Source organism: Mandrillus leucophaeus, unplaced genomic scaffold (assembly GCF_000951045.1).
Source record: "Mandrillus leucophaeus isolate KB7577 unplaced genomic scaffold, Mleu.le_1.0 Scaffold256, whole genome shotgun sequence".
In the NCBI taxonomy this organism is placed as follows: domain Eukaryota; kingdom Metazoa; phylum Chordata; class Mammalia; order Primates; family Cercopithecidae; genus Mandrillus; species Mandrillus leucophaeus.
Window position 1 is genome coordinate 3020144 of NW_012102654.1, and position 12756 is coordinate 3032899.

Below are 12756 nucleotides of genomic sequence, written 5' to 3' on the forward strand. Positions count from 1 at the left end.
TTCTTTAGGGATGTATATCAGCAAGGATGTACAGTGAAATTATTGTGTTTTAAGTCACTGAAATATTTTTTCTTCATGTGGTTAAACACAATACACAGGTTCATACGTGTTATTTTGATTTTGAGGAATGACATTTATTTTGTAATTATACTTCAAGGTACATTCAGAGAAGTCTAGTTTCTATCCCTCTCTCACCTCTATCTTTCTTTTTCCTTTCACCTAAAGGTAGCCATTTTTAAAAAGTTTTTATCCTTCCGTTTAAAAACCTTAAATATAACACTTATATAAAATATTTATTTAATATATATCTATATATATTCTTTCACCTTTTTTGATACAGTTATACTGTTTTTTTCCCTACTTTTTTTTCCACTTAATATATTTCGGATATTTCATAGTAGCATTTATAGATGTTCCTCATTTTAAAATTTTAAAAAATTGTGGTAAGATATACATAATACAGTTATGTAACATAATTACAATTCCATCTCCAGAGTTTTCTCTTCTTCCAAAACTGAAAATCTACACTCATTAAATAACAAATCGGTCCCCATTTTTTCTTCTTCCTAGTCTCTGGCAACTACCATTTTACTTTCTTTGCCTCTGGTATTTTGTATAAGAAGAATCACAGTATTTGCCCTTTTGTGACTGGCTTATTTCATTTAGCATAACATCCTCAAGGTTCATCGATGTATCATGTGTTGGAATTTTCTTCTTTTTTTAAGGCTGAATAGTATTCCATTGTAGGTATATAACATGTTTGGCTTATCCATTTATCCATCAGTGGACCCTTCGGTTGTTTCTACCATTGGAGTATTGTGAATAGTGTTGCTATGAACATAAATGTACAATCTGAGTTCCTGCTTTAAATTATTTGGGGTTTATAGTCAAAAGTGGAATTGCTGGGTCGTATGTTAATTCCATGTTTAATTTTTCGAGGAACTGTCAAAGTGTTTTCCATATGGTGGCACCATTTTACATTTCCACCAGTAATACACAAGATTCCAGTTTCTCCACATCTTGGCTAACACTGGGTATTTTCTGTTTTTTTTGTTTTGTTTTGTTTTGTTTTAATAGCTGTCTTCATAAGTATGACATGATCTTTATTTTTTTATAGTTAAATTTTACTCCATTGGGTTGGATATACAGTATTATGCGTTCAATTCCTGTTGATGGACACAGGAAACAACTGTGTTTCTGGTCTTTTACTGTTACATAATCTTACAAGTGTGTTTTCACATTTTGACTAGCGTATTTTTGGGATAGGTTCCTAGAAGTATAAATGTATGTGTTACTTTCGTTAATATTGCCACACCTCTTTATAGGGGTTGTACCATTTTGTGTTCCCACTAATAATGTGTGAGAGTATCTGTTTCTTCACAGCTTTACCAAAATAATATGTTGTCATGTTTGTTTGTTTTAAACCAGTATGATAGGTGGGAAATGTTGTCTCAATGATTTTCATCACCTACTTTACAGAGACAGAAACACCTTCATAATTATTGATACATGAGGGATCTTAGTACCGACAAGAGTATGAAATTCAGAGACAAAGCAGTTCAAGCCCAAGTTTTGCTGCTTATCAACTGTGGACAGTAACAATATAATATCCATGTGCCATCATTAGAATGGAATTGGTTATGAGGATCAAACGAGATATGTGAAAATTGCTTTTTAAAATAACAGTGGGCCAGGCGTGGTGGCTCAGGCCTATAATCTGAGGACTTTGGGAGGCCGAGACGGGCGGATCACCTGAGGTCAGAAGTTGAAGACCAACCTGACCAATATGGTGAAACCCCATCTCTACTAAAAATACAAAAATTCGCCGGGCGTGGTGGTGGGCACCTGTAGTCCCAGCTACTCGGGAGGCTGAGACAGGAGAATTTCTTGAACCTGGGAGGCACAGGTTGCAGTGAGCGGAGATCATGCCACTGCACTCCAGCCTGGGCGATGGAGCAAGACTCCATCTCAAAAATAAATAATTAAATAACACTGGCAAGGTGCGGTGGCTCACGTCTGTAATCCCAACACTTTGGGAGTCTGAGGTGGGCGGATCACCTGAGGTCAGGAGTTTGAGACCAGCCTGACCAACATGGGGAAACCCCATCTGTACTAAAAATGCAAAAATTGGCCGGGCGCAGTGGACCTACGCCTGTAATCCCAGCACTTTGGGAGGCCGAGGCGGGCAGATCACGAGGTCAAGAGATCAAGACCAGCCTGGCCAACATGGTGAAACCCTGTCTCTACTAAAAATACAAAAATTAGCTGGGCATGGTGGCACGTGCTTGTAGTCCCAGCTACTTGGGAGGCTGAGGCAGGAGAATAGCTTAAACCTGGGAGGCGGAGGTTGCAGTGAGCCGATATCCCGCCACTGCACTCCAGCCTAGCGACAGAGCAAGACTCTGTCTCAAAAAAAATAAAAAATAAAAACAAAAACTGGGTGTGGTGGTGTGCTCCTGTAATCCCAGTTACTTGGTAGGCTGAGGCAGGAGAATTGCTTAAACCTAGGAGGCGGAGGTTGCAGGGAGTGGAGATTGTGCCACTGTACTCCATCCAGTCTGGGTAACAGAGTGAGACTCCATCTCACACACACACAAAATAAAACATCAGTGCCAATCCTTGCGTAGAGGATCAAATCCAAAGCATAATAGACATTCACAAATTGGCTTCTACTTATTTAGCATTCCTTAAGTCTATCAAGTCTGTAAATGCTATCTCTGCTTGGAAGGCTTTTGTAGTATCCCATTTGGTAATGTCTTAATTTTCAAGGCCTGGTGTGGCTGTTATTTCCTTGTGAAACCTGGGATGCCTAGAAGTTAGTGACTCTCTCCTCCATACTCACCAGTGTGTTTTATATGTACCTCTATTTTTGTGTGTATATTATTGTATTGGAATTGTTTACGTTTTTATTCCTTCTACTAGAATTAACCCCTTGAAAGTAGAGCTTGTCTTTATTCATCTTTGTATGCCTAGTACCCGACACAGAACCTCACACATAGTAACTGCTAAATAAATGTTTGAATTAATTCATGAACTTTATAAATCCTAAATCCCTTAGAGGTGGCAGTAGTAATTGATTACGGTTTAGTGCTATACCTAAGTTCTTAATTTCCTAGGGTTATAAATAATTCTGTGGTTGGTGGAGATGGTGATGGTAATTCCAGTACCAAGGTTACCATATACTTTTGAATACTAGTATTTTACTTTTCTTTTTTTCTTTTTCTTTTTTTTGGGGGGCCAGGGTGTCAAAGTGACTTGAATCCTTCAACATTATGTGTTTCTACTTATAAGTGGTGTAATTAAGCAAAGAAAGCAACACAACTTTCTCATCTCTAGGCCTTTCATGTTTCTTCTGCATGCATATTCTCCATCTTTGCTTATCAAAATTCTCTTGTACTTGATCCATTGTTAGGTTGAAAAAAGAAAGTAAGGTAGATAGCAAAACATTAGTATGGTATCATCCTGGTTTGGTTGAAAAACATATATGCATGTTCATTCAGAGTGAGTGATCTGGTGGGATTTTCACCAGGACCAACAGTGGTTGTTCCTGAATTAGTAGTTTGTTTGTGTTTTTTATGTTCTTCTTCTTCTTTTTTTTTTTTTTAATTATACTTTAAGTTCTAGGGTACATGTACATTTTCTGGTTTTCCTGTAAGGAACACATTATGCTTTTAAAATAGTAAAACTAGCAAGTTTTATTTTTAAAAACTTTCAACTGTCCTTTTTTGCTTAGCTCCTGGTGCAGGGTCTAAGATTTAGTATTTATTAAATATATTTTGATTGGATAAGTACAATATAGGGAAGAACTTGGTAAATACTGCAAAAAAGCAAAGTGCTAAGGGGATTCAAAGAGAGAATGGTCGTACGTGGAAGGAGTCATGGAAGGCTTCAAATCGCAGATGGTATTTAAATGAACCTTGAAAGACAGATTTTTTTACTGTAGTTTTTATTTTAGGAGAATAGTATAATGTACCCCCATATAACAATAATTATTAACATTTTATGGATAGGGTTTTTAGAAAATGAAACTTCTTTTATTACATTTATAGAATTCATGGTGTTAATCTTTAGAACATGTGCGTTATCAAACAGATTTACTTTCTTTATTATTTTTTGTTAAGGTTAATATTAATAGGTGGTTTTCCCTAAACAAACATCTAGCAAAGTGGCCTAAGAAGCCTGGTGTGACGAGAAACCAGCCAGGAATTAAACTTCCAAATTCAAAAAGGTACATACAAGTAGTAAATTGCATTTAGTCATTTCAGACTTTAGGACAAAAAATAGCAGCTTCTGAAATTTTTGGTTGATTTTCTTGTGTGACAAATCACTATAAAGTGATTTGTCTTAAATTATTAAATGCATTGAAATTTGGTTTGTAAAGCTTTATCTTTTGAGACTTAATTCAGAACCATCCATGATATTGGAAATATTAAAAGTTTACTTCCCATAGGAGAGTCAGATTTATGGACCTCTCTGGGAACTCGGCTTTAACTTATGAAAATACATATTCTTCTCTGATAATGAGAAATTTCTGTAAAAAACTCACTGAAAAAGTATTGGAAGGTATTTAATATGCTATCACAGAACATTTTTAAAAATTAAGATTTGAACAGGAAAATAAATCTATGAGATTAAAGACATTTTTACAAACCTAGAGTTTTTTTTTTTTTAATACAAAATAATTATTAAAGTTTGGACCTTTTCTCATTAGGCATTTTATTGTTACAGAAAGGGGATTTTTAAAAGGTCTCATTTTTAGTCACTTACAGTTATTCTAAAAAGTTGTTTTTGAATAATTTCTCATTCTAAGGGATCTGAAATAGCCATTTTTAAATTTTCAAGACCATTCCACGTTTGGTTTTATATTTAGTGAATTTAGTCATAAAACTCCCAAACCCCATAGGGTACAGTTTCTATGGTTACCAGACCCTTTGTAGAGTGACAAAGGTTGGAATTCTGATTCTCATGAGTCAAATTTTGGCCTTTGACTGGGTCTCCTCTGCACATCCTTGCTAAGCTTGGGCTGTTGCTATGCTTGAAGGCTTGTCAGCAAGCAGGTTCCTATGGTAACAGGAATGGAAATTTGAAAGAAGAAAGAGAATGGTAGCACAAAGACTTGGTTGATTTGAATTTGAACAAAGAATGGAAGGTTCCCTGTAGTGCACCTTTGTTGTAGAAACCAGAAATTTAATTTTAGAAAGTTACTTTCCAGTTTGTAAACTTCCTATACCCTGGTCTTGATTTAGTGAACAAAAGTATTATGGTTTAGGGAAGTACTCAATAAGAATCTTTTAAAATTCGGTTAGCTAAAGTTCCTTTTCTGTACTTCATAGAGCTTTCATAGTGTTTCTTATGTTATCCATTTGTTCTCAGATTTTTGGTGTTCAGGCTACCTCATTTAATTTTGATTTTGCTGAGGTCAGAAATTGCTAAGGTTAAAATCAGGGCAATTTGCTTATTTGAAAAATGTTAATATTTGTATTTGTTTTTATGTAACAGCTCTATTGAGATATAATGTGAGTACAGTAAACTGCCCTCATGTAAAACATTCAGTTTGATGAGTTTTGACAGATCCTGTGAAACCATCACCACAGTCGAGATACAGAGCATTTCTATCACCTCAAAAGCTTTCTTGTGCTGCTTTGTAGTCACCCCGCTCTCTACTGCCTGCTCCAAGCAACACTGATCTGCTTTCTTTCATTATGGATTAGTTTCCATTTTCTAGAGTTTTGTATAAATAGAATCATGCAGTATCTACTTTTTTATGTCTGGTTTCTTTCATTCAGCATAATGATTTTGAGATTCATCTGTGTTTTATTTTGTTTTTTTGAAAACTTCACTTTAAAAACTGTCTCACTTGGCAGTTGAGAACAGGGAATTTAGCAAGGTTCCTCCTTATGCCCACCAAGTAGGCCTGCTACAGCTCTATTAACTTGCACCTTTTCCCCAATCCCTTTCAAGCTATCATTTATTAATTGTGTTCTGTATGCTAACTTTATCTTTTTACTTATGAGTTATTAAGACCATTTTACAGAAGAGGAAACTGAAGCTTAGAGAGATTTGAATACAACAAATTTGTTAAATGCAAGGGCTCTGGATAAGAATGCCGAGATTTGACTTAATCTTGGGTCTGTCTTTGTAGTTGTGTGATCTTGGAAAAGCTACTTAGTTTTCTATATCTCATTTTCTTCACGTGTATTGTAAAATGAGTTCATAATAATAGTACTTACCTTATAGGATTGTTCTGAAGGTTAAATGAGATAATATGTGTAAGGCATTTTGAACAGTGCTTGTATTAGCATTGGAATGTATCCAAATCACACAGCACCGAAGTGTGTTACCAGTGGCAGCGAATCCATACGGGTCTGCAGCAACCTCAGTTCTTGCCTCCTCAGAAGAAAGATTCGACTGAGGGGCATAAGGCAGAGTGGGAGACTGAGGCAAGTTTTGGAGTAGGAGTGAAAGTTCAGTAAAAAGCGTTAGGGCAGGAACGAAAGGAAGTAAAGCACACTTGGAAGAAGGCCAAGCGGGTGACTTGAGCGATCAGGTGCGTGGTTTGATTTGACTTATGGTTTTATATGTTGGCATACTTCTGGGTCTTCTCCCCTGAGTCTTCCCTTGGGGTGGGCTGTTTGCATGTGCAGTAACCTGCTAGCACTTGGGAAGGGGCTGCATGTACAGTGTATTTACTGGAGTTGTATGCATGCTCACCTGACGCATTCTTCCCTTACCCGTCTAGCCTTCCTAGGGGAAGGTCATATACCAGTAAAATGCTGCTATTTTGCCTCTTAGTGAACATGTTTGAGCCCACTCCCTCAGCTCCTGAGATCTTATCGGGAAGCTGCTAATCACCAATTTCAGGTTTTTCTTATCTGTTGGGAGGATGCTGTTCCCTGGCATCAGCTGAAACCAATTATTATTTTAGAGCGGCTTGAACGTCAAATATTTTCTTCCATTCTGTTGGTTGTCTGTTCACTCTCCTGATAGTGTCCTTCAGTACACAAAAGCTTTTATTTTTGTTGAAGTCCAGTTTACCAATTTTTTTCTTTTCAACTTGTGCTTTTGGTGTCATATCTAAGAAACCACTGCTAAATCCAAGGTCATGGAGATTTGCCCCATGTTTTCTTCTATGAGTTTCATAGATTATGCTTTTATACTTAGGCCTTTGATAAAATTTTGAGTTAATTTTTGTATATAAGGTAAGGTAAGAGACTCATGTTATGCTTTTGCGTATGGATTTTCTCTTATTCCACTGTCTTTTGTTGAAGAGACTTTTTTCCCATTGAACAGTCTTGGCATCTTTGTTGAAAATGAATTGGCCACACATGTGACGGTTTAATTCTGGACTCCTGATTCTGTCCCATTAAACTATATGTCTGTCCTTATCTAGTACACACTTTTGATTCCTATAATAGCTTTGTGATACGTTTTTAAATTGGAAAATATGAGTATACCAGTTGGTTCTTTTTCAAGATTGTTTTGGCTATTCAGAGTCTCTTGTAATTCCATATGAATTTTAGGACCAGCTTTTCCATTTCTGCAACAACAGAAGGCCATTGGGATTTTTGAAGGGATTACACTGAATCTGTAGGTCTTTTTTGGGAGTATTGCCATCTGAACAACGTTGTCTTCCAAACCATGAACACAGGATGTCTTTCTGTTTATTTAGGTCTTCAGTTTCCGTCAACAATATTTTATAATTTTCTGTCTTACATGATATTGGATAAATTTATTCCTAAGTATTTATTCTTTTTGATACTCTTTTAAATGGAATAATTTTTTATAATTTTCTTTTCTGTTGGTGGTTTTTAAAATTTTCATTGATCTACTTGGGTTTATATCTATAGTCTTACTATTTGATTTTAATTTGTTCAAACTATTTTGCATCCTTTTTTTCTCTCTTACCTTGCCTTCTTCTTTTTATTGTTTGTTTCCCTCTCTGTTGCTTTGTTAGTTGTGCGTTCTTTTATTGTTTACCCTAAAAATTATGATAGGTACTTTTGACTTATAATATTCTGATAGAAATAATTACTTCAACCATTCCCCCATTAGTGCTCTTCTGACCCTCCACCGTTTCCACTTTACTATAATGCATGTTAATTTTACGTGTATTTTGTATGTATTTTAAGATGATATTATTTTTGTTGGCACAGAGTATTCATTTATATTTTCCCACAGTCATCCCTTTTGTTGCTCTTAATTCATTTTTAATTTTCATCTTAGATCATTTCCCTTCTGTCTAAAGAACTTTCAAGCATTTCTTTTAGTGCAGTTTGCTGATGGCTATTTTTTCCTTTTTTGTCTATCTAAAAGTGTATTTATCTTCATTTGTAAATAATATTTTTACTGGCTAGAGATTATAGGTTTGCAGTTATTTTCTCTCAGCTTTTTAAATAAGCCATTCCATTGTTTTCTGGTTTTCTGAAGTCAGCTCTGAAAGTTACTGTCACTTCCTTGAAGGTAATGTCCTTTTTCCACTGACCGCCCTTAACATATTTTTCTTTGGTTTTCAACTGTTTAAATAAGATATGCCTAGCTGAGGTTTTCTTGTATTTATCCTTGCGGTTTGGGGAACTTCTCAAATCTGTAGGTGATTGTCTTTAATCAGTTTTGGAAAATCCTTAGCCATCATCTTTGTAGATTTTGCCTCTGCCCCGTTCTTGCTGATCTGTCCTTTTGAGATTGCATTTACATGTGTTAGATCTTTTTTGTGTGTTTTACATGTTTCTTACCCTCTTTTCTGTATTTTTTGGTCTGTGACCTTCCTTCTGTTTGAATATTTTCTTTTGCCTTGTTTTCTGTTCTGCGAGTCTTATCTTTTGATATCTCTATTAAGTTCTTAATTTCAGTAATATAATTTCAATTATAGAATTTTAATTTTATTATAATTCTAACTTTCTGATGAATTTTTAATCTTTTATTGAAGATAAAAAAGATAGTCATAGTTATATACAGTCTTGTCTGTTAACTCTAAGAGCTGGATCACTCTTTTTTTTTTTTTTTTTTGGTTTTCAGTTATATCACCCTGTCTCTTGAGATGCCCAGTAATTTTTTACTAAGTGCTAGACGTTATAAAATATTAGTGAGATTCCAGATAGGTTATATTACTATAGAAAAGATTAATCCTCTTTTCTGCTTAGCAGATAAATGCAATTAGCACTTTACTTTTATTTATTTGTTTTATTTATTTATTTCTTTTAGAGACAGGGTTTCACTCTGTCTCCCAAGCTGAATGTGGTGATGTGATCGTAACTCACTGCAGCTTCGATCATAGCTTACTGCAGCCTTGAACACCTGGGCTCAAGTGATCTTCCTGCCTCTGCCTCCCAAGTAGCTGGGACTACAGGCATATGCCGCCATGCCTAGCTTTTTTTTTTTTTTTTTTAAAGTAGAGATAGTCTTGCTGTTTTGCCCAGGCTGATCTCAAATTCCTGAGCTCAGGTGATCCTCCTGCCTTGGTCTCTCAAAGTACTGAGATTACAGCTGTGAGCTGTTGTATCCAGCCAGCAGATCACTTTAATTCAGTCAGGAACTGAGCTGAGTTAGAGGCTGCATTGCAGTGTTGGTAGGTCTCTCCCTCTGATTTGTCTCTGCTACTAGGGTGTAGTCATTCAGGACTTCTCAGCAGAAAGTTTGGTATGTTGAGATGCTGTGTGGAGGTTGAACTGTAATTGATGTCTCTTTAGGCTGATAAGACTGCCAGAATCTCCACTCTGTTCTCTTTCTGCTTAGCTTCTTAGCTTCCTTTCCTGTGTAGCTTTAGAATTTTCAGATACACATAGGGAAAACTGACTCTGTGTTAGGCTCAATCCTTCCCACTTCTTCTCACTTAGATCTTACTTCTTTCATTTCCAATTTTGTCTCTATAGCCTGAAAAGACCACCTACAGCTCTGCTAGTTTCTCAGGTTCTCCAGCACAGCCTAGGCCAAGCTTGATTCCTAGCCTCTTGTCTTATGCCCAGTTCAACAAATACCTGCTTCGAAAAGTGGCTGTACGTATCAAGCTACCTGTTTGTGCTTTCCTGCTCTTTGAATTTATTCCATCTGAAGTTCTTTAGCAGTTCTCCAGTGGCTTTAAATAGATAACTTAAAACTTTTTTTCTCTTTGTAAGTTGTTCTTGATGGAAACATTGGTGTAATACAGAGTACTCTTTCTTAGAAGTGAAGGTCATAGTTTGTTATATATCAGTTATTATATTCATTTTATAGTTCTCTGACATCAGTTTCTTTAAGTGACTCTTGATTTTCTAATTGTATTATGTATAGGAGGCTCTGGAAAATAATATACATCAGTGCAGAAACAAATTGATTCGTCCACATTAGAAAGGCCTGGTGGTAAGAATATCTCTAACAACTTCAAAATCAGCAGTGACTCAAACTTTTATATAAATAAATGCAAAAAATATTCCATAGTCAAAAGCACAGATGCACATCCTTGGGATATTTTTTCTATTCCTGTGGTTGAAATGATTATTTTACTGGGTTTTATGTTTGGGGCTACTGTTTTTTTTCCCTTAATATTAACTTACAGCATTAGCTTTGTTTACATCATGTGATTTCACAGTATAAAGAACTCTATTTAAAATGTGAAAAAGGCATGGTGCTGTAATCCCAGCACTTTGGAAGGCTGAGGTGGACAGATTGCTTAAGCCCAAGAGTTTAAGACCAGCCTGGGCAACATGGTGAGACCCTGTCTTTACAAAAAATACAAAATTTTTAACCTGTGTGGTGGTGCGTGCCTGTAATCACAGCTACTCAGGAGGCTGAGGTGGGTGGATTGCTTGAGCCTAAGAGGTAGAGGTTGCAGTTGGCTGAGATCCTGTCACTGCACTCTAGCCTGGGTGACAGAGCGAGACCCTGTCTTTAAAAAAAAAAAAAAAAGATCAAGAAAATTTGAGCCCAAAGTGAGAGCCCTTTCCCTACCCTCAATGCTTAAATTGCTACTATGTTGCTACTTACCTTCCTCTCCTCCTCCCATTTTTTCTCCTATTACTTGTCCTCTCTCTCCTGTTGACTATTGTTAATTGAAGAGAATTTAGAAATTGAAATACTTAAAGGAGGCCAAGTGTGGTGACTCACACCTGTAATCCCAGCACTTTGGGAGGCCAGGGTGGGCAGATCACTTGAGGTGGGGAGTTTGAGAGCAGCCTGGCTAACATGGGGAAACCTTGTCTCTACTGAAAATGCAAAAATTATCTGGGCGTGGCGGTGCACGCCTATAATCGCAGCTACTCGGGAGGCTGAGGCAGGAGAATTGCTTGAATGTGGGACGTGGAGGTTGTAGTGAGCCGAGATCATGCGACTGCACTCCAGCCTGGACAACAGAGCGAGACTCCATCTCAAAAAAAAAAGAAAAGAAAAAGAAAGAAAGAAATACTTAAAGGAAGAAAACTAAAATTTCTTGTAATCCCATCACCGATTTAGTCACACTTTTGAACATTTGGTGCATATCTTTTGTGTATTTATTCTTTGTAAAATGGATATTGTCAGTGGTTCTCAACCCTGCTTCTTCATTAATATCACCTAAAATATAGATTCTGGGATACACCTCACATTTAACTAAATCAGAATCTTCAAGGGTAGGGCTAGGAGAGTTTTATTTAAAAAACCAAAAACTCCCCTTCAGAAAATTTTAATAACCCTCAGAATTTTCTTTTAATGAGAAAGAGAATGTTGCAATATTATAGAAAGCTTTAACTTGTATACAGCTCTTTAACTAATTATTCAATTTTAACTTTTCCCTAGCCATTCCACCCTATGGTGAATCTGGATTGTTCTCGGGATTTCCGGCCTTTTCTTTGTGCACTCTATGCTCCTATTTGTATGGAATATGGACGTGTCACACTTCCCTGTCGTAGGCTGTGTCAGCGGGCTTACAGTGAGTGTTCGAAGCTCATGGAGATGTTCGGTGTTCCTTGGCCTGAAGATATGGAATGCAGTAGGTGCGAAAATTGTAGATTTTCATGGATCATTTCTTATGTTGCAATATGTTTGAAATTACTTGTCTTCTTTTCCATCTGTTTTAAAAAACTTTTTTTGAAGTGTACATATTAGTCATTAATTTTGAATAGCAGTTTTATGGCCTCAGAATTGTTTATTTGCTTAGAAATTTGGAAGCACTAAATGAAAAAGAAAACATTTCTGTGAAGAAGTTTTTAAAAGACTTAAGAATTACATAGTCAAGACAGTTGATTTTTCCCCCTTTAAAACATTTTTTTCTGATTATGAAAATAGTGCTATTTGTGAAAAATTATGCAGAGAAGAAAACCATTTATTGCCTCATCATTGCAGGAGCTTAAATACCTTTATGATTTAACTATAGACTTGTAGGATAGTTCTCTCAGTTCTTTTTTTCTGTCAAGTATTAACATACCAAATCCAGAAAATGTCAAACACTTTTCAAATTACATCCAGTATATAGACTATAATAAGCATGTCTTAAAGTTTTGAGGATTTATTAGACATTCTTAAAGTTTCATTTGAGTGAGCATTGTTATTAGTAATAATATACTGTATTTATTATATAGCAATGTTTTACCTATTTGTATTCTGAAATATTTCAAGGATAAAGATTAAGGTGAATACTTATGCATCTATTATTATCTAGCTTTGCCCAATCTTAACAGCTTGTAATATTGGCTTCAGATTTTTTTTAAGAAATAAAACAATACAGGTTGAATTGAAGGTTTTTCCTTATTATCCATCTTGAGCTTATTATCTTCTTACCCCCCAGGAGTGAGATAATCTTTATGTTGA

At 35.9% G+C, this 12756-nt stretch overlaps 1 protein-coding gene across 3 annotated transcripts in view; it reads left to right on the plus strand.

Moving 5' to 3' along the window:
* The window catches only part of FZD3 (frizzled class receptor 3), a 70336-nt gene that overhangs the window by 15140 nt on the left and 42440 nt on the right, over positions 1-12756 (plus strand). For all 3 annotated transcript variants that reach the window (XM_011983899.1, XM_011983897.1, XM_011983898.1), the window contains one exon: positions 11746-11942. In XM_011983899.1, the coding sequence (XP_011839289.1) occupies positions 11746-11942 (197 nt within the window). The remainder of the gene's footprint in view (positions 1-11745; positions 11943-12756) is intronic.